This window comes from Anguilla anguilla, chromosome 5, assembly GCF_013347855.1.
Source record: "Anguilla anguilla isolate fAngAng1 chromosome 5, fAngAng1.pri, whole genome shotgun sequence".
Taxonomy (NCBI): domain Eukaryota; kingdom Metazoa; phylum Chordata; class Actinopteri; order Anguilliformes; family Anguillidae; genus Anguilla; species Anguilla anguilla.
Window position 1 is genome coordinate 32,832,645 of NC_049205.1, and position 24,435 is coordinate 32,857,079.

General features: G+C 41.1%; 1 protein-coding gene across 2 annotated transcripts in view; it reads left to right on the forward strand.

Moving 5' to 3' along the window:
* LOC118227444 (protein naked cuticle homolog 1-like) overlaps nucleotides 1-16,683 on the forward strand; it is a 49,234-nt gene extending 32,551 nt beyond the window's left edge. For both annotated transcript variants that reach the window (XM_035417922.1, XM_035417923.1), the window contains 7 exons: nucleotides 1,746-1,803; nucleotides 6,392-6,495; nucleotides 6,710-6,805; nucleotides 8,067-8,214; nucleotides 8,900-8,981; nucleotides 12,472-12,599; nucleotides 13,046-16,683. In XM_035417922.1, coding sequence (XP_035273813.1) covers nucleotides 1,746-1,803; nucleotides 6,392-6,495; nucleotides 6,710-6,805; nucleotides 8,067-8,214; nucleotides 8,900-8,981; nucleotides 12,472-12,599; nucleotides 13,046-13,581 — 1,152 coding nt within the window. In that variant the 3' untranslated portion in view covers nucleotides 13,582-16,683. The remainder of the gene's footprint in view (nucleotides 1-1,745; nucleotides 1,804-6,391; nucleotides 6,496-6,709; nucleotides 6,806-8,066; nucleotides 8,215-8,899; nucleotides 8,982-12,471; nucleotides 12,600-13,045) is intronic.
* Nucleotides 16,684-24,435: the final 7,752 nt, after the last annotated feature.

A 24,435-nucleotide genomic window follows, 5' to 3' on the forward strand; every position in this document is an offset into this window, starting at 1 on the left:
GCACATATTTAGGGAGTGGGTCAGAACAGGAGGAGGAAGCATGAAGCAAGGATATATGTGAGCATGGCTAAAATGTACATACTACTGCTTATAACATCTCAGTTATTAATGTTGTGTCTTATTTTTGATGTATTCACATTGGTCACAATAGACAAGTGTTGCAACAGCCTTTGCTTATAATGCTTAGCATATTTGTATTGGGGACTTACTAATAGATATGTAATAGATATGTAGTATGGAGGCATTGTTTATGTACCCTGGGTAGAATTACGGTAGTGGCTCATTGTGGCCTGTTTTGCTTGAATTCCTACCACTCATAATGAAATAGAGTGTCTTTAAAGAGGTTTGTGCTATTCTCTAATGCTGGAATTTCACATAATGTAGTGCAAATGTTCATAGGTGGCTCAATCATGTGTTATGTTTGATACATCAATTTACTGTGATGCTAGAACATCACCAACATTTTTCTGATGATGGAATATTATTTAATTGTAATCTTATTGTAAATAATGTGGGGTATCTTCATGGGCTATACTTAGGGCATGGAAAATACTCATTCAAATTCACTGTGTGCTGATATGTGCTACATCAGTGGTAACCAATCCTGTTCCTGGACATTGACCATCCTGGTTTTAATTTGGCACATCATCCCTAATCTGGCACATCTGACTCCACTATTTAGCAGCTGAACACAATCTTCAGCTATTGAATGAGGTGTGCTTTGTTAGGCTTGGAGTGAAAACCTACAGGACGGTAGATCTTTTGGAACAGGGTTGGTTACCACTGTGCTAGATGAACATTAAACGTCCCTTGGAGTGATCATAAATAGTAACATTTGCAAAATGTCATCCTATCCCCATCCAACGAAAGACTGTGTGCCACTTTTTTCTACCTAAATTGGGAATATAAACAAATCTATTGTATTGTAAATGGTACATATGTCTTGCTTCATTTAAGCCATTTTGAAGCCTCTGCAATGCTCACATCTGGAGTTATAAAGCCTCAAGTAGAGCACCCCCTAAATGGATGAGGATTTGCCTGATTTGGCATCTGTACTAAGGGGTTAACAGCATTAAATGAACACAGTGTAGATTAGGACCATTGCCATTTGCTTTGTCTTTGCTTTGTTTAGTCTCAGCAACCAGGTGGACCCCTTTCAGCAGTTACCACCTCACTGATTCAACCTGTCAGTCTTGTGAATTAAAAATGAAACCTTATAATTATCATTTTCTTACAACTCATTATAGAACATGAAGCACTGATGTCCTGGCATACCCTGAGATGTCCTGCATAGCTATTTCTGACATAATGCAGCCTTAGCAGAGTAAAAATCCGAAAGTACACACTAAAAGTGTCTAATTAAAAATAATGATTGTCACAATCAAGGGGTTGCAGTTTTGGTTGGGATAAAAACAAGCAAACACAGATGGGCCCAAGACTAAGGTTGTGAACTCTAGCCATCAAAAGAAAGGCATGCTTCACCCACTCCTGGGACCAATGCTGCTGCTTGTGACCAATCACAAAAATAACTTTTCTGTCTGTTTCTCAGAAGGGTTCTCGGTAAAGAAAATAAAATGAGAGCTGTCCCTAAGACACCGCCGGCACTAGGATCTGCCACACGGCTGCCCTATCCAAATGCTGACCTGCACCCTTAGTGATGATTGTTTTCTGGCTGTGAATTGGTTGCCGAGGTTAACACAGGCCTCACCAGCTTGCACGTTGCAACCTTCTTTTCTTCCCCACAGGTCCCTCCCGAAGAAGAGTATGGAGAGCGGATTACCAAAGAACACTACCGTCTAGAAGGTAGGCCGCCTGGGTCGCTCCCCGCCTAATCCCCAGAATGTGTTGATTATATGGCTGTGAGCCAGGGGAGGAGTTTGAGGTGGCCGGGGAAGAGTCAAGCCCTGCCTGTGGACTAGGTCCTGGAAGGCCACGTGTCTGTTTTTCCTCCCCTGCTTAACTGTTTGATTATCTTCAGTTTTCTCAGTTTGACATTTCTTCCATTCTGTTCTTCAAATAATGATCTTAAGCCGAAGCTTGCGCTGGCACCCCACATTCAGGACATACATTTCCGCTGCACATGTCAGGAACCTCATGTGTGTAATTCTAAACAGAAAATTGAACTAATTAAGATAATGGGTATTGATTGAAAGAAAATACAGCATGCATCTGGTGCTGCAGAAATATAGTTAGCTCCATGCTGTTAACTCTTGTATTAGCTGTTATGCTGAGTCCCATCTAGCCTCAATGTTGTTCCCATTCACTTATTCCCATTATTATTTTCCCATTTACTGTACCCCACCCCCCTCCATCGTTTAAATCCCTGCCATTTAATCTGGATTTTCTCCCGTGTGCTTTGTATTAAAGGCTCTGATGTGAAAGATCATCAGGCCCCTTTGGCTTTTCTTTGTGGCTTTCAGCAAAAAAAGGACAGTCCAGTGAAGGGATTTTTTACAAGATGTTAAGGGGGCTTCTTCCTGGCTTCTCTCTCGCAAAGGTCTGGTGGTCATTTTCACTCAAGCCACCATCTTGATCTTAGGCTCATTCAGAATGTTAGAGTGAAAACTGCCGTGACTGAAGATGGAAGTATAATCACAAGAACAAAATGTCTCCCCATTGGACATTTTACCAACACCAGCCAAATCTTCACCTATACGACCTAGGCCTGTGGCCTAGTGGGCAAGGTTACAGTCTTGGGAACGTGGGGTCCTAGGTTCAAGCCTAGCTAGGAACACATTTCTTTAACCTGCTTTTACCCTCACTAATAATTGTCTAATACTTCTCAATTATTGCTTTTGCACCATATCTACCCGCCGTTCACCGAACGTATACACTGAATTATGACGTACCGTCTGCACGTTCAGTTATTAACCGGCTTCAGTATTGCAAAGCCATATGGATTCAACGGGAGCTCTTCTGTGTTTACTGGCCTGTGTTCTTCTTTAAAACCAAGGACAGGTTTGCTTATGATATTTCACGCATTGCATAGCTATGTCATGGTGCTGCACTAACAAAGTCACAGACCGGTAAACCTCCGGTTGAAGGATTGAATCCCGCCTCGCCCTCAGGCAGATAATTTCCTCTTTTACACTAACGTTTTCTTACGCTTATATTTGCCTTACCAAAACTCACTCACGGCCACCCATATGCATTTCATGATGGCAAATGTATTCCTTTTATTAAAAAGTTACACCAGTTCACCACTGTGCCATTTCTAACTATATTTCTTTACCTGGCTACCGTACAAAACCTTCTTATCAGCAAACACCACGTTTCTACATTCATGTTACCTCGCCCTGTTCTCTATCTAGCCACATACAAACAATCACTACGTATGCACGTTCTGCAACTCCCCATTATTATCCCACAATTATAACTACTAGTACTAAACATGAGAAAAGCACATCAGTGCAATAGATTTCACACGTTACTTAACCCTCCACTTTAAAGACCAATGCTTTATACCGACTGTTATATATACCGTTCAATAAGGAAACTAAGCTCGCTCATGGTCACTTCATTTACTTCGCACTATAGTCTGTGATCATGTCAACCTTCACCTACATGCCCATTCTGCTAAAAACATATTGTTTCAACTACGCAATTTCATCATTTCTCCTAATTTCTCTCACACTGTTGTTATTTCCTCATATGCAAAGCCTGCTGGGACATATGCGTCTGCTCCTATTCTCCACTATCAAGTTTTCTGGTTCTAGCTTAGCAAAACAGCGAATAGGATTCCTACCTGTACGTTGAAAACTTGTTTTTTTATGAGATCTCAATATACATCAACTACATTTTCACTCTTATTTGTAATGTTTCCAATCTTCCTCTCTCTGTTGAAGTATCTGTATTCACTTTCTGGTTATGCAGCTCCAACACACATCCATGCCATCTTATTACACCCCCTATGACGCTTGCTCTGTCCCTGGGGCTGAACCTGACACACGGCCAGCAGGATATTCATGCTTCTAGTGATTGCTTGGCTATTTGAACTGTAATACTAGTCTGATAGATGCTGTATTTAAGATCCATTGGAATGCATGACCTGTGACAGAAATTAATTCCACAAAAAGCTGAAAGTGGCTTTTTGAAGGCCAGCACAGGTCAGGCAGGTGATCATTAAAGTCCTGTACTGGTGGGACATTATATGTGTAAGGCAGTTTATAGAAGTGTGCTCCTTATCTCACCTCCAAAAGAACAGGGAGTCAGCAAGTATGATAAAAAGACAGTGCTCAATTGCAAAACATCCAATTGGATCAGCATAATGTAAAATGTAGGTTCTCCTTAATACAGTATAACCATACAAACTACCCTGTGGCATAGGTCCAACAACTAGACACAAGTCCAGCCTGTTCATCGATAGTTGCCATCCTGTTCCTCCCACCTGCCAGCAAGAGTGTTTGTCTCATTCATCTCCTTAAATTTGGCAAATTAGGTTGTAATTTCTGGCCAGGCTCATCACTGCAGCCACAGACACTCTTGGAAAATATCCTTCAGAGCCATACCCTGCCTCCCTGGTTAATCCTATGGCGCTATAACTATACCTCGACCTCAATATGCAGACTTTAAACCTTCTTTATGGCTTGCATTGAAGTCACCTGGCAAGAGTTTAAAAAGGAACAAAATGTGGCCAGATTAAAAACAAAAAATTGAAGACAATAATAAATCCTGGATAAAAGTAATTTTCTCTTTATTCCCTCCTCCCACGTTCCAACTTGTGCTCTGAAAGTGCAGTGGGAATTTATGTTTGGGCCCCTTTCCAGTTAGTGCCTTGAACTGTAAATTATGTATGTCTGAAGTGCTAAAATTCCTCAGAGAACCATTATAAATATTAGTTGTATTGAATTTCTTTTGGTCTCTGAGGAACAATATTATGTGTAATACTTGTGTGTATTACTTGGAAAATGGCATACTGGGTCCATGGCAACAGAATTGTCTGTCTAGAAGGGAGATTATAGGCTGTAGGTGCCTGTGAAAGGCTATGTGCGCTGGCACGGTTTCAAAGCCAGGGTTACTTTAAAAGTAGAACTCCTTCAGCGGCCAAGTCTATGGTCATTGGTGTCCAGTCTCACATGACCATTGATAAACACATCTGATGCAGAGCTCCCTTCATGCCGACTGCCTTCAAAGTCAGCAAGTATTTCCCTAAAGGGATGTAGGGGTGACTGTTGATTAAAATATTGTGTCTTTCATTCCTCTTGTGATAACCATCTCCAGGAAATACAGCTTTGTACATAGCAGATTGACCGTCCAACATAAGATTGACTGTGTGCAATGTCAACTCTGATTGGCTGTGTGCAATTGCACCTCTGATTGGTTGCATGCAGTGTTACCTCTGAGTCCCTCAGATGATCAAAAGGCAGAACTGATGTTATTTGCTTCAAACTAAGCAAAGCTCCCCAAGACCTTTTCGTTTTTTATCCTCCCCATTTTCTGCTGAGTGAAGAGATGAGTCTTCTTTGATCTGTCGAGAGCAGCGGGGGTAAAGAGAAATAAAAGGAGGCTGTTGTTTTTGGCCTTTTGGCAAACTCAACAAACAGTGTTTTAAAATTTAACTCTGCTTAATTAATTACTAATTCTGTTTTAAAGCTGTCTGATCCTTATTCAAAAGGCATCTCAGAGTCAGAGAGGGAAACTTCAAAGTGCGGTGGGTGGAAGGTTGGCTTTTAATGTGCCACACACACCTATGGGAGAGCGCCATCTCTGCGACTCCACAATGCCGAACCCCATCTGTATCGTTTATCACCGACATGCCGGATTTGATGGACAAAGGCACAAACTAAACAAAGCACAGAGCCTTTGAACCCAGTGGCAAACAGGATGACGGCTGTTTGTACATGCGGTTTTGCCGTCAATCTTTTTTCCTCTCTGTTCAAAGCTGATCGTTTTCCAGAGCATTCATTTCCATAAATTTCCTGTGGGGTTACGGATGCAAAAATAAACAAATGAATAGCCAGCAGTGCACGTCGCATGTAGGCTTTGAAAAGCAAGCATGGCGTGGCTTTGGTGGGCCCACCGGAACGATGCCTTGAAGTCTTAATGCAAGGGTTTGCTCTGGAGTGTAGGCATCTATGCAAAAGCAGACAGGGACTTTGCATAGCCTCTCCCTCCTCACATGGGTATTGAAGCCAACAATGGTTGCGTGCTTTGGGCGAGCAGATACTGTCTTCATATTGAGTATCACCTCTTTAACGCCTTCTTCAGCTATTCTACGATCGCACTGTACTCTCTGTCTTTACCCATTAGCCCTGGAGAAAGCGGATTCATAGCTGAAGCTTATGTGATTTGTACATGGGTTTTATACTTTTTTGTGATTCTGTAAACCCCCCCCCCCCCCACAAATACACACACATTAATTTTAATGTGTGCCCTCCCCACCCCCCCACAGTGGCACTGCCTCCAGAGAAGACGGACAGCTGCTGGGCTGAGGACAAGATGCAAGAAAGGGGGGGTCAGGCTCCTGTGGTGGCTAAGAAACAGCTCCAGTTTGAAGTGAGTGTGGAGCAGCGGTGGGGGTGGGGATAGGGGGTTGGGGGTATGGGCAGATGAAAGGGGGCTTGGTGGATATTCATGCATCCCTGAAGAGTTCACATAAGCAGCTATATAAAGTAGAACTGAATTTGGAACTTGATGGTATTTAGATTTAGAATTGATATCATTCATGTGGATAAATCGGGCAACTTTGAACATTGCGTTTGTGCTTTAGGAGCTGGAATGCGCTGTCTCTCTGGAGGAAGACAGCCGCCAAGAGTGGACGTTCACTTTGTATGACTTTGATAACAATGGCAAGGTCACCAGAGAGGTAGGGATTGGTGCCCTCTTGCATCCTTTCAGAGTTGCATGCTGGCACTAATGTATAGTCAGGGCTGGACATCAAGGAATTTTTTAGCTGGCAAGCTTACAAGCTGGCGAAACAATCTAGCTAGTTACAAAACAAAATTTATTGCAACTAACTTAGACCTGCTTATTACATTGGAAGTAATGTAATATTTTTCTGTCTGTTAAAATAAAGGCAGAATGTGAATTTTGCCTCATAGTCACTGTTTGACGTGAAAATACAAATTTGTGCGGTACAGAGGAAAAACAACCAAATTGATACAACTATCCCAATACTTTTGCCTTTAACTAGTAGCCTACAGGCCAGGTGCATGCTCATGCATATGCACATATGCACGTACCCCCAAACACAAATTCACAAGCACGCACACACACTCGCTGTTTTCCATACGAGCTCCCCAGTTCTTTCTTATACGGGCATTCACATATCTCTAACCAGCAAACCCAATTTTGTCACATCAAACTCCCTACATCTCTATGCTGTTATGGGACGAAAATCCAAAAAGTTCAGAATTTCTTCCGAGCTGCTTAGATGCAGAATTCCGGATTGTAAAGATCTCGAGGCCTTGTTACTTGGGAAGGAGTTGAAATGGCACGGAGACATGGAAGCAGTCCTCCCCGGCAGTGCCGCCGGCTCTGCCTCACGAGACAGCAGGCACACTTTCTTCTCCTGCCGCTTTCATTTCTCTGCACAAATAAAGGAAGCACCGAAAAACCAAAAATGACAGAGCCCTTTTCATGTTGGCGGTTTGAAACTGTATCTCGAAGTAGCCTCTGAAGAGCACCTAATAGTCCTCGCCAATGTGCAGTCTGGAAAGGGGGAAGAAGCAGGATATATCTTCTAAAAGTCTCTAATAGGAACAGAAACAGCCCCATTTTAGACTCATTTGCAGACCTCGCTCTCAGCAGCATCAGTCAAAGGAGCTGTAATTACCTTCAGAGGGAAAACGCTAATGAGACTTGAAACGTATAATTAAACCAAATGGTTTTTTTGATCTTGGGAGGTCAATGTCATGCTCTTCCTGAACATGCTTTTAAGCCAGAAGGATCTACAGATTTCAGACATCTTGTGTCTTCACACAAGTGCGCAATTTGAACAGTCCCCTATGGGATAGCCCTGAGTCGACAGGCGAACAGAGACATTGCCTTCAATGTCGCTCGCTAATGCAATGACATGCCCAGAACACCATAAATGGCATATAATTATTTATTATCTACACAACCAGGATATCACCAGCCTGCTGCACACCATATATGAGGTGGTGGACTCTTCAGTGAACCACACCCCCAGTGCCAGCAAATCCCTGCGGGTGAAGTTGTCTGTGTCCCCCGACTTCAGCAAGAAATGGAGGAGCTCTCTGCAGAGCGCCACTGGTATGAGAGCCCCATCTGCGCCTCGTGCTAACACCCCCACTGCCCATTCATTTTCACACCAGCCAAAGAATGCTCTGGCACTCACTTCCCCAGTTTCTTTATTGCAAGTTGAGTTTTTAATGATTAGAGCGGCAGCACAAAGAACCACCCTACACACACACGTACAGAACGCACACTTCCCATCAAATTGTTCAAATACTCCAGAATACTTTGGAACAAACGTGTGCCTTTTGATATCTTCAGCAGTTCTTTCCCTCATCCTAGCTCAGAGCTAGTTGGGGGAATATATACAGGTATGCTTTCACATCTAAATGTTGAAATAACTTTTTCAAACTAGATAAACTCTTTAAGCAATACTGGCAAACAAGTGAGCTGAGGAACATATCCTTCTGTTTGTTTTTTACCTCACAACCCTATTTTTCAACTATTTTTCACAGCATTTAAAGTAGTGACTCTTGAAAACATTGTCGTCATGCTGATTTCCAACCACATTAGCCCTCCTCCCAGTAATACACTCCTTCCAACTGTTTTCATGCTTTGATTGGGTGGAAAAGTTTAAATTGGAAAACAGGCATTGTTCAGTTCTCAATAAATCTTTGAAGTTAACTTTCTTCAGACTTTCAGGCTTCCCTGACTTAATAACGTGCAATGAAGGTCAGTTTCATAATGGCGTGTACTCCCACAGAGACTCCCCGCTGCAGGCTAAAGGCATACAAGTGTGCCGAAGACTCCAAAAACTCTGACAAGAAGTCCCGAGCCCCTCTCAGGTAAAGAACATCCCACAGCCTGCGTTTTGCTCTGTAAAATACAATACAATAAAATAAATAAATAAATGAATAAATAACTGAACATAAATATTAATAGATATTAATTATGCATATGTACAGGCATATATAATAATTCATTCATTCATTTTCCCAAAGTCTTTCTACAACTAGCAGAATTTCTGCAAAATAAATCAAATACAAATTTGTTTACAGAAAAACAACTTATTAAAGAACTTAATTACATAAACTGCTTATGATCTTTATGGAACATGGCAGGAAACGGCTTCTTGCAGTGTGGCTACCTATACCTACATCCAGTCTGCCAAAATGGTAATTTAATGGGTCAGCCAGATCAAATACATTGGCCATTTAGGCCAGTCATCATACTGAGCAGTTTGGCATTCATTTCTGCTTGAAATACCATTTGCAAGTGGTCTAAATACATATTTAGTCTGTTGCTATGTGCTCAGATGCCTGGATGCATGATCCTTGATGTGTGAAAACCAAGTTGGGACAGAGCAAGACAATGGGAAATGCTGCAGTCAAAAAAGCAGTTGTGTGCTTCTGCGGTGCATACTGGGATCAGTGCACCAGCAGACACATCTCACATACAGTCCATGAAAAAAATAAAATGGGAATTTAATAAATCAGCAACCCTTGCAGTGACCTTTCCTAACTGGATAATTGCCGTCATGGTCACAGATGGAACGCTCCCTAAGCATATGGGAGTTTTTTTCCCCGTCTCGAGGCACCTCTCCCTGTGCAAACCGTCGGAGTGTTGAGCCCGAGGACGCGACTGTCCCTTGTTAGATCTCCCCTCCTGCTGTGAGCGGGTTCAGGCGTGAAAAGGAAACCTGCAGGAGCCCCGCTGCCTGTCCCGCACAGCTGCACTTTGATCTCGCCTCCCACGCATCGGGGCTTCTGCCGCAGCGGAACGCGGGGCTTTTATCCCGATCCGGAGGTGCCGGGGCCTGTCTCGTGCCTGCAGCAGCTGTTAGATAGGGAATGGAAGCTATCTGCTGTCCTGCCCAACGGCAAGAGCCTGGGACTTGTAGCCCACCTGTGGCTGGTGGACAAACCGCATGATTGGTTGCTCTTTCGATCGTTACTATTTACGTGTACCTTACCGTGTACAATGTGTGATAATTCACTGCTCAGTGGAAAGTAGTGGCAATTGCTTCTATATACTGCAAGTACAGGTTTGAAGGTATATGGAAAGAACTGTTTGATGTAACAACTGATGAAACAATTTTGGATGACATGTTGTCTGACATTTAAAAAATAAATTACTGGTTTAGTTTTGTGTTCTGGTAGCTAGCCAGTTAGGCTAAATTCCAACTACCTGACCTTACATTACTGCCCAGATTGATTATTTTTACTTCATAAACATAAATTCACATATTTAGATCATTACAAATGTATATTTTCTTTTAACCTAATGGCACAACTTAAGCCGCGTTTCCACCGCAGGAACTATACCCCGGAACTAGGAACCTTTTGAGGAACTCAGTGCGTTTCCACCGCAGGAACTAGGGTCTAAATTTAGTTCTGGGGGCTTTGTTTTACCCCCCAAAACGTTCCTGCTCGGGGGGTAGTACTTTCCGAAAGTACAGGAACCTTTTGGGTGGAGCTTGCAGCGCTGAACATTTCTGATTGGTCGAGTACTCGTAGCATTTGTGTTGTATTTATTTTCCGCCATTACTCGCCATGTTTGAAAATATGCAGCGGCAAACCAATTTATTTTCATAATAACTTCAAATCAAACTTGTATGTTATGCGGCGCAGTAGCCTACTTTTGGTTATAGCCTGTCAATGTCTTGGAATTATAACGTGTGCTCTTCTGTTATTTTCTTGCTTTAATATTCGTTTTATAAAATGCTAAGCATTCGTGCTGGGACAGAATATTACGTAGGCTACCAAAACATTCAAACGGATTAATTCGGTTGCTGAATATTTTCTTCCGGATTTTCTTTGTTAGCCCGTTGTAATTGACTCAAAATGTTTGATACAGTTATGTGAGGTATGCGGTAGTTCTGCATAATTAACATTGGTGATACAGTACAAGCAAACTGGAAATCACCTTCCGCACTTTTTATCCGGGTAAAATAACAGGTTAATTCTAGTAATCTTCCCTTTAGCTTTTTCAGACTGCCGTAATTTCACTCAATTTTACTGCCATTTTTCAATTCCACGAAAAGACCAGGAAGACTATGGACTTATTTATGGTGCATGGTTCGCATATGGAGGGCACACTTCGCTGCTCGGCTAGCAGTAACTTCGAAGGAAAGCAAACGGTGGCTGTACCACTACTAATTTACATTTTCACGCAAGTCCGAGTTTTTGTTCTATTGTCATTTTGCGATTAGCCTATATGGAATTGACGACGAGAAAGTAATAAAACAGCAAATTGTTTACAACGTGTGCATGTTTTCTGCTGTTAATGAATGTGTTTGAGAGGATATATGAAAATCAATAAATACAAAAGTAACCATATATAGTCATTGTTGGTAACCCGTTGTATATAAGTGGAATAAACCCCTCCGGGCTGTCCCGGTTATTAAAAAATAATGTAGGCTACTTCGGTGGTAGTATGGGGTTACAGAAGAAATCGTATGACAGATGGACCGACGACAACGTCAGTGGGCTAATTTGCCTAATCTTCGCGGTACTTTAGACCCCGGTGGAAACGCAGACAACCATTGGCTGAAGGAACCTTTTAGTTCCTGGTAAAGTAGTTCCTGGGACTGAAAGTTCCGGGTAATTTTGGTGGAAACGCGGCTTTAGACCATGCTTATTGGTCCCACTCTGTTTTGTGACTTACATTACTGTACATTATTTGTTAGAAGGTTGTTAGAAGTAGAAATTGATTAAATACTAATTTTAAGTATTAAAATGAACACAATGAATACTGTGAACATAGTGCTAGCAACACAAGTATAAAGAGACATCATGCATTTTCTGGTCCTGGAGATGCAGATATTTCCAGATGTTATATCAGGACCAGCACAAACAAATGCATATTTCATGAACTCTGACCTTCCAGAACAACCCCTGATTAGCACAATGTGTCAGTATTGTGTGTAGCATCAGTTAACATCAGAAAGGATTTGCATAGGCTTTATGTAGTGTTCTGTTTTCAAGTGTAGACTGTAAAATATGGACAGATTGCTTTGTGTATGTTTACACTTTCAGAAATTTGTGATGTGACACATGGCAAGATGAAGAAACACTGGGTTAAATTACACAAATGAATGTAGGAAACGTAGGTTGCATCCCTTTGGAAAAGTGCTTGTTTAGTTTCGGTAAAATATATTTGTGAAGTATTTTATTGCAACTTGGCAGTTTTGGTATTCATAATTTAATGTGCTGACAGTTTTTAGGAAGTGTGTTTTTAAAGATGAATAGCGAACATATGTTTTGCATATGAGTAAATTAGCATACATGGAAATCCCTAGATTAAAGGGATCCATTAAAATCCCTCTTCTCCCAGACGTCACCATAGCGATCATCACACCCAGCAAGGCTGCCAGCGTCACTGCGTGGATGAAAACCTGGAGCGCAGGAACCACTACCTTGACCTGGCTGGCATCGAGAACTACACGTCACGCTTCGGGGCAGGTGAGCCCACAGAGAAGGTCGCTCAAAGTCACAGAAAAAAAATGCATCTTACAAAAGGTCTGTGAAACATGTTGACTGAAAGGGGGATGTTTTCAGCACTCTCCTTCAAACTCTCCACCCACATTCATTGCACGCAATGCAGGGAGAGGGTAGACTTTTTAATTCAGTAGTATTTGGCAATTTGTCAGGACTTGGCTCATATCACATATTGCATAATGTAGTTGTGCATTTTGTATATGTAAATAGATACATACTTATCCCTGAGGGGAAATTATTTGTTTTCATAAAAAAATATAACACATAATATCCAGTATTGCAGCATAACATATAAAATACAGTCAATATTAATACAAAAAAGACACCTTAATAAGATGTTCCTTCAGAATAGGGTTTCCAACATGATGAATGAAAGGAGCTAACTGTACCGCTGTTTTCCTGTGCTGCAGGCCTCAGCGTGGATCCAGTAAAGGCAGAGCATCTGACACGGCCGGTCAACCAGACCAGGTCTCGCTCCCACGAGCCTGAGAACGGGCACTCTCACCCACATCACCGCCGGCCACAGGCCAACGAGGGCGTGGCCCACCGAATCCCCGTTCTCGATGCCGCCTGCCTCCAGCCCCGGGCCCAGGAGCCAGGGAAGCACTCCCTGCGCTCCCCAAAACCCCAGAGCCAGATGCCACCCCCACCGGCTGCTGGGAGAGCTGTTAGGAGCAGGGGCGCTCCCTCCCAGCCAGTGCTGCTTGGCCAGACCGTGCCATACCAGTCCTCCGCGCCCTACAGAAGGCATAAGCCGAGGGCCAAGGAGAGTCAGCAGGCCTACCGGGCCCCCAGACCTCCAGGGCCAGCACTGGAGAAGGAACAGGTGCGGGACCTGCCCAGCGTGCTGCTCTATGAGGGCGGGCTGGGTCAGGTGGTGCAGAGGCATGAGCATCACCACCACCACGAGCACCACCACCACTACCACCACTTCTACCAGTCATGAGCTCTGCCGCCAATCCTTCAGGACACCACCCACTGCACACAGACCCTGACGACTGCACAAAGGCCCTTCCTCTATCCTCTCCTGGGGCAGAGCCTCAGGGGGAGGAGCTGAAGCAGGCCCCACCCGAACTGGGAGACTGTGGCTTGTGTGTCTCCAAAGCCAGTGAGGACTGAGACATGGCCCGGTTCAGGTCCACCAGGAGCCATGGCACGATGCGGGCTTGGATGCATTTGGCTGGTGAGATTGGCGACATAGGGGGTGGGAGAGGGGAGTTTGAAGAAGGGCTTTGGTTCTCTCTTCCTCAGGACCAAAAAACACTCCTTAGCTGGGCTTCTCTGTCCCTCCTCCCAGAGTAGCTAGAGGAAGCCAGGAGGTCACTGGTGGGGACGGTCCGCAGTCCACTGGCTGATATTCATGAAGGAAGGGATAGTTTGTGGTGTACCTGTGTGGAAGAAGGGTGTTGTGGACCACGTAGCTCTAGGACCTGGTTCGCTGCAAATCTACTTCTGTCACTGAAGATCACTCAAAAAGCACTTCCTGGAGCAATTGCTCTAAAAATGACATTGCTGTTAACATCGGATTAAGGCATTCATAAGAATATCAAGACATTGAAGAAAATTTAAAAAGGAAAAAGTGTATGTGTGCTGAGAATGGAATACCCCAAACAGCTGCTAACTCTAGTGTTATGATTATTGCAACTATAATTTTTTATTCAGGTTTTATTTTCAACTACATGTATTAAATTTAGCCCATGGGATTTATTTTTCTATTCTTAAGTGATGTAACAGTAAGCTCCTCACATTTTCTTACTGTCAACAATTGTCAACAATATGAGCTTTACTGATGCTGTGTTTTTTATCCACATTATGAAAGCAAAGCTTCTCTCTATGTTATCTAGTATGTTCTCACAATATGTTTTTTGAAGGCCTCACCCTCACATTTGGAGTAACTGAAGTTCTTGTCCCAAGGCTACCTTATCGGAGTGAAATTCCACGGTTAGGGACAGTCACAGTCATACAAGCCACAGACAACAGGATTATTTATAAAATAGATACTCTTTCAGGTAAATTTCTATTCGCTCGATAATAGTGGTTTAACAAGTAATATTCGAGGCACTGATTGTGGGTATGTAGAACTGAAAGTTTCAGGCCAACAGTGATGCCAGTAGCTTATGGTATAATACAGTCACACTGAAATCAAATACACAAAGGTGGGTTAAAGCTAAGATATGTTTGTAATATAGATAATTTCAGTCCTTAGCTGTACATTGCTGTCACCTTATTTAATAGGCTACTGTCATTTTGTAGCTATAGACAAACTGTAATCTGCCAGTAATCACTGTATTCCTTAGCCATAGAGATGTCCCATTTTGTCTCGTATTTCAATTTATCCCAGCAACCTTTAGCTACTTTAGTCAGTTGATTAGATAACCAAGTAGTCATAGAAGCCTCATGTGACAGAACAACTAGCACTGACTGTGAGATGAGATAGTGAACATGAGGATAATTAGAGAGTGTCACTTAACCACGAGTTGACAAAAATCACAGTCAAATCTGAAAATGGCAGGGTTTCCAATCTTGTAAATGTATGGACTGTAGAAATTAACAGTGAAGTGTTCATGATTGCATAAATGTAGCACAATATGCTTTCAATTATGGAATCAACATGTATGCTAGCTAACTGTAATGTTGATCATAATTGGCCACAGTCACTTTGTATTGCAAATAATGAGTCATTATGTTATCTGATATAAGACTTTTGTCATCTGTCAGGATCATTTCTTATTTGTGGTTTACTGTTTCATATTCCAAAATAGGTAATTTTAGCAACACTATGCAGCTATTCCAAGTGCAGTATTTTATGCTATTTGCTACATCCACCGAGCTATACGCAATTAGGTAGTATAACTGGATTTTACAAAAGTTTCATTTCAGAGCAGACACTGGTCAAATTGAGCGGTCTTTACAATATATCATTCTTATAGGTTACCCATGTAAGATTAATGTATCTGCACAGTGCCCACTCCAAATGAAAGGAAATGCACTTATGGATTTTTATTACTTGGCTTTATTGATGTGTGGTATGTGGTCAATCAAACTGACTTTGCAATTTGTTCAGCTAAGTTGGTAAGTTCCATGTAGCAACCGGCTATGCAGCGTGGTGGACATAGCTAGCATCACAATGTGTAAGATCAATAGGTGGCTGTATTTGAAACAAATTCCAATATCACCTCTGCATGAATTTCTAACTTGAATTTAGCAGCCTACCATAGCTAAAGAACAAAAAAAAATGCTGTGGAACCTTTATCTCAAGTGCTTTTATTTTTGTAATTAATAGATTGACCCATTTCTTAGTTTATTAGACTGAAAATTTATTGAATACATTCAGGATGAACTTGAGAGACACCCATTTCCAAATGTTATCTTTTGGTCCACTTGTGGCTGGACCAAAGTAAATACAATGTATTGTTTTGTTGCGTCTGAATTAGGGATGTGAAAAACTCTGAAAACCATTAAACATTTACACGGTGCAAAACACGGCTTCCACATTTAAACAAGTTTTGGGGAGGGGGGGATTTTTTTTCTAAATTTGCTGCATTGCAGTTTAAACCGGCACACTACCCGAACTATAGCCAAGATGTGCTTTTATACACTAAGCTGCAAAAAAGCAGCCACAGAGAGGACATCAAAAGGAAATATGGAGGCCTATATAAGCAGTGCAAAACACAGAAAGGTGCCGTATGATGAGTAGTACAGAAAGGATAACTTAAAATGTCTTGATAGGATAAAACAGTAATAAGGTGTTGGGTTTACTGAATCTTAAAAAAAAAAAAAAAAAAAAGATATACAGTGCCCTCCTGAAGTATGGGAACAGTAGCCTAAATGGGGACTGAAGACAGAAATCCACCCAACACGAATATCAATTTAAAAAGGCTGCAGTAAAGGTCAAGAAAGGCATTTCCAGAGAAGATACACAATGATTGGTGATGTCAATGGGTCGTAGATACAGCTGAAAGTGAGAAGACTCAACACAAAAACAGCTGTTTCTGTAAATTGGTAAATATGCCCATGTAAATAAAAGCTATTGTACTTTTGTCTCATATTTGTATTTTTATCTGAAATCAAAATGCCTTAAATATATAGCATAAATAACAATTTGTATTTTGCATGATTTTGCTTTTTTCCAGTGCTGTTGGAGTGTCAGCTCAATGTCGTAAAGATTACAATTTGACTATTTTCTGAATTTTGCTCAGTGAGACCAAATTGCATGTTTTCTAATACCATTCTTTGCGAAGCATTTTTAAGAATGTCATTTTGATTTTCACCAGGTATACAAGCAGATGCCTACGTTATCACTTCAGAACTGATCAATGAAAATTTCCCAGGGTCTATACCACAACCTCTCTCAATTTTAAAAACTGACTCCAGATCAGCACTAATACTTTCAAAATTTGAGCCTATGACAATCTCAGGGAGAATACAAGAATAATTGGTTAGAAATTATTTAAATTTTGAAAAATATGTTTTTTTATAGAGAATTTCCTAAATATTAAGCATTTTTTTTACTTTTAGTGATGAAGCGTTTAGAAGTCACACGCCTAGTCTGATTAAAGTTTTGCGGCAGTTTTGCAGTTTTAATCTAATTGACTTATTGTTAATGTTAACTGCAACTTTGCTTATCGTTGCTTACAGCTGAAATTTTTGTTTATTTTGAATCAGAACCAATATATTCACGGAGTTCCAAAACTGAGAACCAGTTCTGGAAACCAAATCTCGATTTCACATCAAATGCTCAACCTGATTGCAAGTGAGGTGAGTCTCATCTGAAATGAAATATACATGCTTCAGTGTCCGGTGCCTGTGGATTCATCCGCATTGCTGACTCACTAAAGGAATATCCGACACATTCATTCAGGAGCTCACAGCAAACCCCAAAAAAACGGAATTGCAGTAGATGTCTTGCCTTTGCGGTGCGGATGGATAATGTCAGTTTGCCTGGAGTCTCAATGGTAACATGGGGGAAAGTATCCGCCTGGATGGTAAATGGGAGAGTATCTGCCTGGAGTCCTGCTGCCATGTCTTGTCCTCAGCTGTCAGCGTTGCTGTCAACAAGCAGCCACATGCTGGGTGAAACCAAAGCATCTTTTCAGCCAACAGGACACACTCTGATACTTGGGAGGGTGGACAAACTCAGCTGTCTCATTCCACTCGTACTAAACGATACCCGTCCAGGCCTGGAGTCTCCTGACTGCTCATAACCAAATTCTGTAGGCGCCCTGTCGAGACTCATGCAGCTCAGAAATGGGTCTTTCATTACATTACACTACTTCAGCGCCACCAGAACTGCTCATTGTGGTCATTACAGGATATGGCTACATTGTAGCACTTTAAAAAAAATGGGCGATACAACCATGCTAAAACTTATTCATATGTGTGGTTATAGAAAGCCATTAGGCTTTTCTGTAGAACAATGAACTAAGAATGGGACAGTACAAGTTGTATCTCTTTTGGTTTATTAGGCAGCACTAGAACCACACAAGTTCCAAACACTAGTCCATCTCCATAATGATGTTCCTGTTTGTAGGCATGATCTAGACTATGGTTACCTGAGTCATGTAATGTCAATTTGTCAAATTTACTGGGGAGTGTGGAGGGTGGGGGTTAGAGAGAGGGTGGGGTTTTGGGGGCTGTGTAAAATGCTTACTCTGCCTCTACTTCTCACCGATACACTATGCTCAGAGCACAATTGCAAAACGAAAGCGCATTTTATTATAAAGATAGAGCTGTGACAAAGAAAACCTGAGAGGTTCAATGACAGCAATTACTGTGTCTACACGCAGCACCACTTCTGCTTGGCTTGAGTTGTAACTGCAGTGGTTTAATCAAAATGAGACCTGAACCACAAATGTGTTTTATCACAGCATTTATTCTTCAATGGCCAATCCTTGATAGTTTGCAACCCTAATCCAGACACCATGGGAAGATTGTTCAGGCAGATGTAATCAGGTGAAGATTCTGAAATTTCTTGGTGTCTTCCCAGATTAGCCAGAAAGTCATGGTCATGCTTAGAAAAACAGTTCCACTTGAACATTCACTACTGTGTCAGCTTTTTTTTTGTAGTTTTTAATTGACTACATTTCTTTTTGCCAAATTGTACCTGTTCCATCATTGCAGTTTTCTCAGCTCAATCTCAATTCAGTAGAGCGGAAACAAGCATGTTTCCCCTCCAAAGCATTACTACTCAGCCAACATTAAGGGTCACTGCAGTCTCTCGGGTGAGCTGCACAGTCTTTTCATTGGAGTAAAGGCATGCAGGCAGACTTGGTGGCACCAAATTGGCTATAGGAGTCACTCATAAATAGGTGTTGAGGAAACTCTCCCTAAATGGATGACTAGTAAACTCACATCACATCCACAATCTGCACCAGCACCACCATAATTAAATTTCCATGTCACCACAGAGAGAATGAAGTGATTTAGCTCAATGCGTCACATTGGAGGCTGCTTATTTAGTACAGAAAAATTGCTTTTCTCACCAGTGAATCACTACTCAGTCATAGTTTAAACCCTAGCATTTGAACATTTTGAGGATTCTACTATTCTTGAATGCTATTAGCAGAACATTTGGCCTAGTCAGTCATTAACCTGTAAAAATTAAGTTATACAGTTTCCCATTATTTTTTGTACTGGCACAAAATGTCAATAAACCTGTGTTCTTCTTTAAAAACCACGGTTAGGTTTGCTAATGATATTTCATGCATTGCATAGCTATGTCATGGTGCTGCACTAACAAAGTCACAGACTGGTAAACTTCTGGTTGAAGGATTGAATCCCGCCTCACCCTCAGGCAGATAATTTCCTCTTTTACACTAACGTTTTCTTAAGCTTATATTTGCTTTACCAAAACTCACTCACGGCCACCCATATGCATTTCATGACGGCAAATATATTTCTTCACTTGGCTACCGTACAAAACCTTCTTATCAGCAAACGCCACGTTTCTACATTCATGTTACCTCGCCCTGTTCTCTATCTAGCCACATACAAACAATTACTACGTATGCACGTTCTGCAACTCCCCATTATTATCCCACAGTTATAACTACTAGTAATAAACATGAGAAAAGCACATCAATGCAATAGATTTCACACGTTACTTAACCCTCCACTTTAAAGACCAATGCTTTATACCGACTGTTTTATATACCGTTCAATAAGGAAACTAAGCTCGCTCATGGTCACTTCATTTACTTCGCACTATAGTCTGTGATCATGTCAACCTTCACCTACATGCCCATTCTGCTAAAAACATATTGTTTCATCTATGCAATTTCATCATTTCACCTAATTTCTCTCACACTGTTGTTATTTTCTCATATGCAAAGTCTGCTGGGACTTAACCATCTGCTCCTATTCTCCACTATCAAGTTTTCCGGTTCTAGCTTAGCAAAACAGCAAAGAGGATTCCTACCTGCAGATAAGCCTATCACAATGCCTTATACACCTTACAAAAACTAAAAGTGGATCTCCACGAAATAACAGACAACGGAGCAGGACAGAAGGGTACACAAGTTGCGACCTAGGGCGCTCTAATTCTACGGGCTTGCTGATTCTTTTGTCAATCAAGGTTCGCTGGATGGCCGTCAAATCCGTGAGTACATACACTGGCCATATTTCACCTGCGTTTCTGATGCGTTTACACTCACTCCACCGCACCCTTTGTCACAGCCACTGTTTTACATATAAAACTGAAACTGCTAAACGGTACACGCTCATCAGACTGTACAAATTCACACAAGGATAGCCATAATCCACTACCGTTTCTTACAGGGTCACTTCGCATTTCTCACTCTCATCATAAAAACGCTTTGCAAAAAGAAATCTCATAAAAAACATGTTTTCAATGTACAAAAATGCCAAGTTATTCACACATACAAGACATACACCGTCTATAACTCATTCATTCAGACTGCCAAAATCCAGGCCTGCCATTAAAAGTGTTGATTTCAAAAATGAAGCCAAGTTACGGTACTTACTGCAAACAATATAGGCTATCTTGCCTCACCGAAATTAAATAAGATGTATTCCAAAGCAATGCTACCCAATATTTCTTCAATTCTTTCAAGTCACTTGGAATGAATTAGTTATAGACGGTGTATGTCTTGTATGTGTGAGTAACTTGGAATTGCTGTACGTTGAAAACGTGTTTTTTATGAGATGTTTGTTTACTGTGAGTTTGCTACAATGGCAGCCGCTCAACCTGTTGCCACTGCTGTAAACAAGGTTTTCGCTGCTGCTAGGACAATGGACAGTGGAGATCTAATGGACTTGTTTATCTTGGAGTACATGCATGATGGTAATTACTCTGATGCTGAATCTGACCATGGCGAAGATGACGACAACATTTCTGATCTGGATAGTTTGTCTTCTGGCGATGAAGAGGACAATGACCATATCTGTGACTGTTGGCATTGAAAAGGTTTTAAGATCAGTTGATGTGCAACAACCCGCCGTCTCGTGTAGCCAAAAACCGTCTCCAGAATTGGTCTACAAATCCAGACTGAACACAGTCTCATTGTCAGCAGACAACAACATGCTTGTTTTGGGAACTATACTGACTTCCATTAATGATTCAGAAATGACTCAATGACTCAATCGACACTTGGGTGTGTTTGATAATCTATGTGTCTGTCCTGTTTAGGCACTGTGTGATCATCTAGCTATATGCAGGCAAGCATGTTCATGTTGTTATGTGCTAAACATGCAGAGAATCGACATGGCTGTTTTTGATACAGCCATGCCTTTGTTAGCCAGCTAGGTTGTTAGCTAGCTAGCATTAGCTAGTGTTGTTAGTTGGACTACAGTCTGAGACCATTTTTTTTTTTGTTTTGCTGAACATTCAGAGAATTGACATGGCTGTTTTTGTTACAGCCATGCCTTTGTTAGCCAACTAGGTTGTTGGCTAGCTAGCTAGCGCAGTTAGCTAGCTAGCACTGTCAGTTAGCAAGCGTTAGCTAGCTGGACCACAGTCTGAGACGTTGTTTTTTTGTTTTGCTTAACATGCAGTGAATTGACATGGCTGTTTTTGTGACATCCATGTCTTTGTATGCCTTTGTTAGCCAGCTAGGTTGTTGGCTAGCTAGCGCAGTTAGTTGGACCACAGTCCGAGACCATTGTTATTTTTGTTTTGCGAAACATGCAGAGAATCGACATGGCTGCTCTTGTTACACAGCCATGCCTTTGTTAGCCAGCTAGGTGGTTGGCAAGCTAGCGTTAGCTAGCTAGCGCAGTTAGCTAGCTAGCACTGTCAGTTAGCAAGCGTTAATATTAATTATATTAATAGAACCTTAATATGTTAGGGTTATTTTGTGATATGTATTCTTTTGAATTCTTTTTGACCAACTTTAATTGTAAAATTGTTTTTCCCTCTTGAAAATAAATTAGTACTTCACATTGTAAAAAAAAAATGTAACAAAAACATGGAGTAAATAAGACATGCAATGCTACAATTAATAATGCTAATTCAAATAAAATAAATACATTTTCCTTTGTATCTCCTTATTAATATAAAAATTTGCTAATTTTATTGCCTTTGAATTTTTACAAATTCCTCCCTGTTGTGGTAGTATCTGCATTATACTGATTTTTAGCAAAACTCAATCTCTAAATTCTAAAAACCTTCCAGATTTAATTGTGATTAAAATATGAATTGAAAGACAGAATTCAGATCAGAATGATCATTCTCTTTATTTGGTTTTGTAAACCCAGTTTTGAGCATTTATGTCTAAACCTAAAATATGACTAGGTGGTTCTGGCACTGAGAAGCCTTTTGGTTCTAGTTTCTCACATCTGTGGTACCAATATACTCATGTAAGTTTCCACTGTGGTTTGCTGGCTGGTCTATGTGCTCTGAATTGAAGTAGGCTATTTGACAATGGTATGTATTGGTGTAAACCTGTGGACAATTTCTAACAATGCAAACACAAGAGGTAAGATTAGTTTAAAAAACCTCAAATCCATCACCGCCTCTGTAAGAAATGCATTGAATTTTAGCCCCAGATATGTGTGCACTGAATTTTAGCCCCAGATGTGTGGAGCCAGAGTGTCGTCTGGTTTCTTCTGTGCTGTCAGTGCTGTGGAGGTAAGATCAGCTGTGTATATGTATCCATGAAATGGGCAATACCTCCAAAAAGGTCTACAGATCTACATTCTTTTTTAGTCACTATGAGCTAAATTTGAGTAGTCTTTTGCATGTGCAGACAACTCATTTTGTTCTATTTTTTTATTTAAATTTGTTCTTTTGTTCTAGGCCTAAAAAAAGATGCTGAATGCAGGACCTTGAACTGCCTTTTAGTTTCCTTCTCTAAGACGGGCATTGCCCACTCTTGCTTGAACAAACGGCAAATTTTCAGGAATCCCCTGAATTTCAGATCTTTCCTGAGAGACTGAGGCCCCTCTCACAGCTGCAGGCTGTCCGTTACAAGTGGACTCATTCATATAGCACTCCCACCAAGACTCTGGTCACCCCCTACAGGGGTCCATACAGCAGGCTGTCACACCCACTAATGGCATCTGCTGCTGGAATCTAATTGCATTAATTAATGGCAGTCAAACAAACTCATCATAACTTCATGGGTGTACTGCCACTATTACAAGAGTTGGTATTTCTTCTGTATCTCATGGGTGAGAGCCTCTAGCCTTTCCAAGGGACATGAGTAACTGAAAACAAGTAAGAAATGGGCAGTGAATTGCACTGCATTTCATGTATTATGGATATCAACGTGGGTAGAACATCTTCCATATCTTAATTTAAAATGAAGTTTTCTGGCTTTAGCAAACAATTTATCAAGTAGAAGTAATTAAGCTGTATGTTAGGACATATTTATATTCATGTACAGTGCTGTAAAAAAGTATTTGCCCACTTCCTGATTTCCACTATTATTAAATATTTGTCACACTGAATGGTTTCAGATTTTTTGATAAAATGCAATATTAGCAAAGGGAACCTGAGTAAACACAAAACATATTTTTTTACATTATTGTTTCATTTATTTAATGCAAAAGGTTATCAAACACCCATATCACCCATGTGAAAAATTAATTCCCCCTTAAACTTACTGTAATAACTGGTTGTACAACCTTTAGCAGAAATAATTGCAGCCAAATGCTTCCTATAATTTGATATCAGTCGTTCACATTACTGTGGAGAGATTTTAACCCACTCTTCTTTAAAGAACTGCTTTAATTCCATCAAATCAGAATATCAGGGCAGTTTTTAATAGACTGGAGTCTGCATAGTGTTATGCTGGCATGTAAATATTTCAGTGGTCACCATACTGGGAAAAACATTGCAAGTGTATATGAGGAAACCTTTACCATTTCCAAGAAATAAATAAATACTGTTGTAACTGACAATACAAGCAACACAGTGACTGCCTTTGGTCACAGTGAAGCTGATTCTTTCCCCGAAGAACACATCACTGATGATCAACAGAAAGATTGGCAACCTGTAAGTTCAGCTGCTCTGGACAAAGCTTACTTTCCCCAGTATAAAATATGCTTTGCTCATATGCTGCAGCTTGCCATTAAAATGACCAGAAATCAACCCATCACCTCAGCAAGGCCATTTATAAAGCCTCAAACATTGTTTCTCACTGCTGTAATGTTTTGTGCAGGATTTCTTTGCAAGCCAGAATCATCTTCTGCTGGCAACTCTGACATGGTGGAACTTACCTAAAAATGCTTCGCTCTGTTCTCAGTGTTGATAAGATGTTGGATGAGTTGCCCCTCACAAAGCTTTCCACATCAGAAAAGCTGTTACTCACAGATGCTGTGGGTATCTTAACACCCTTCA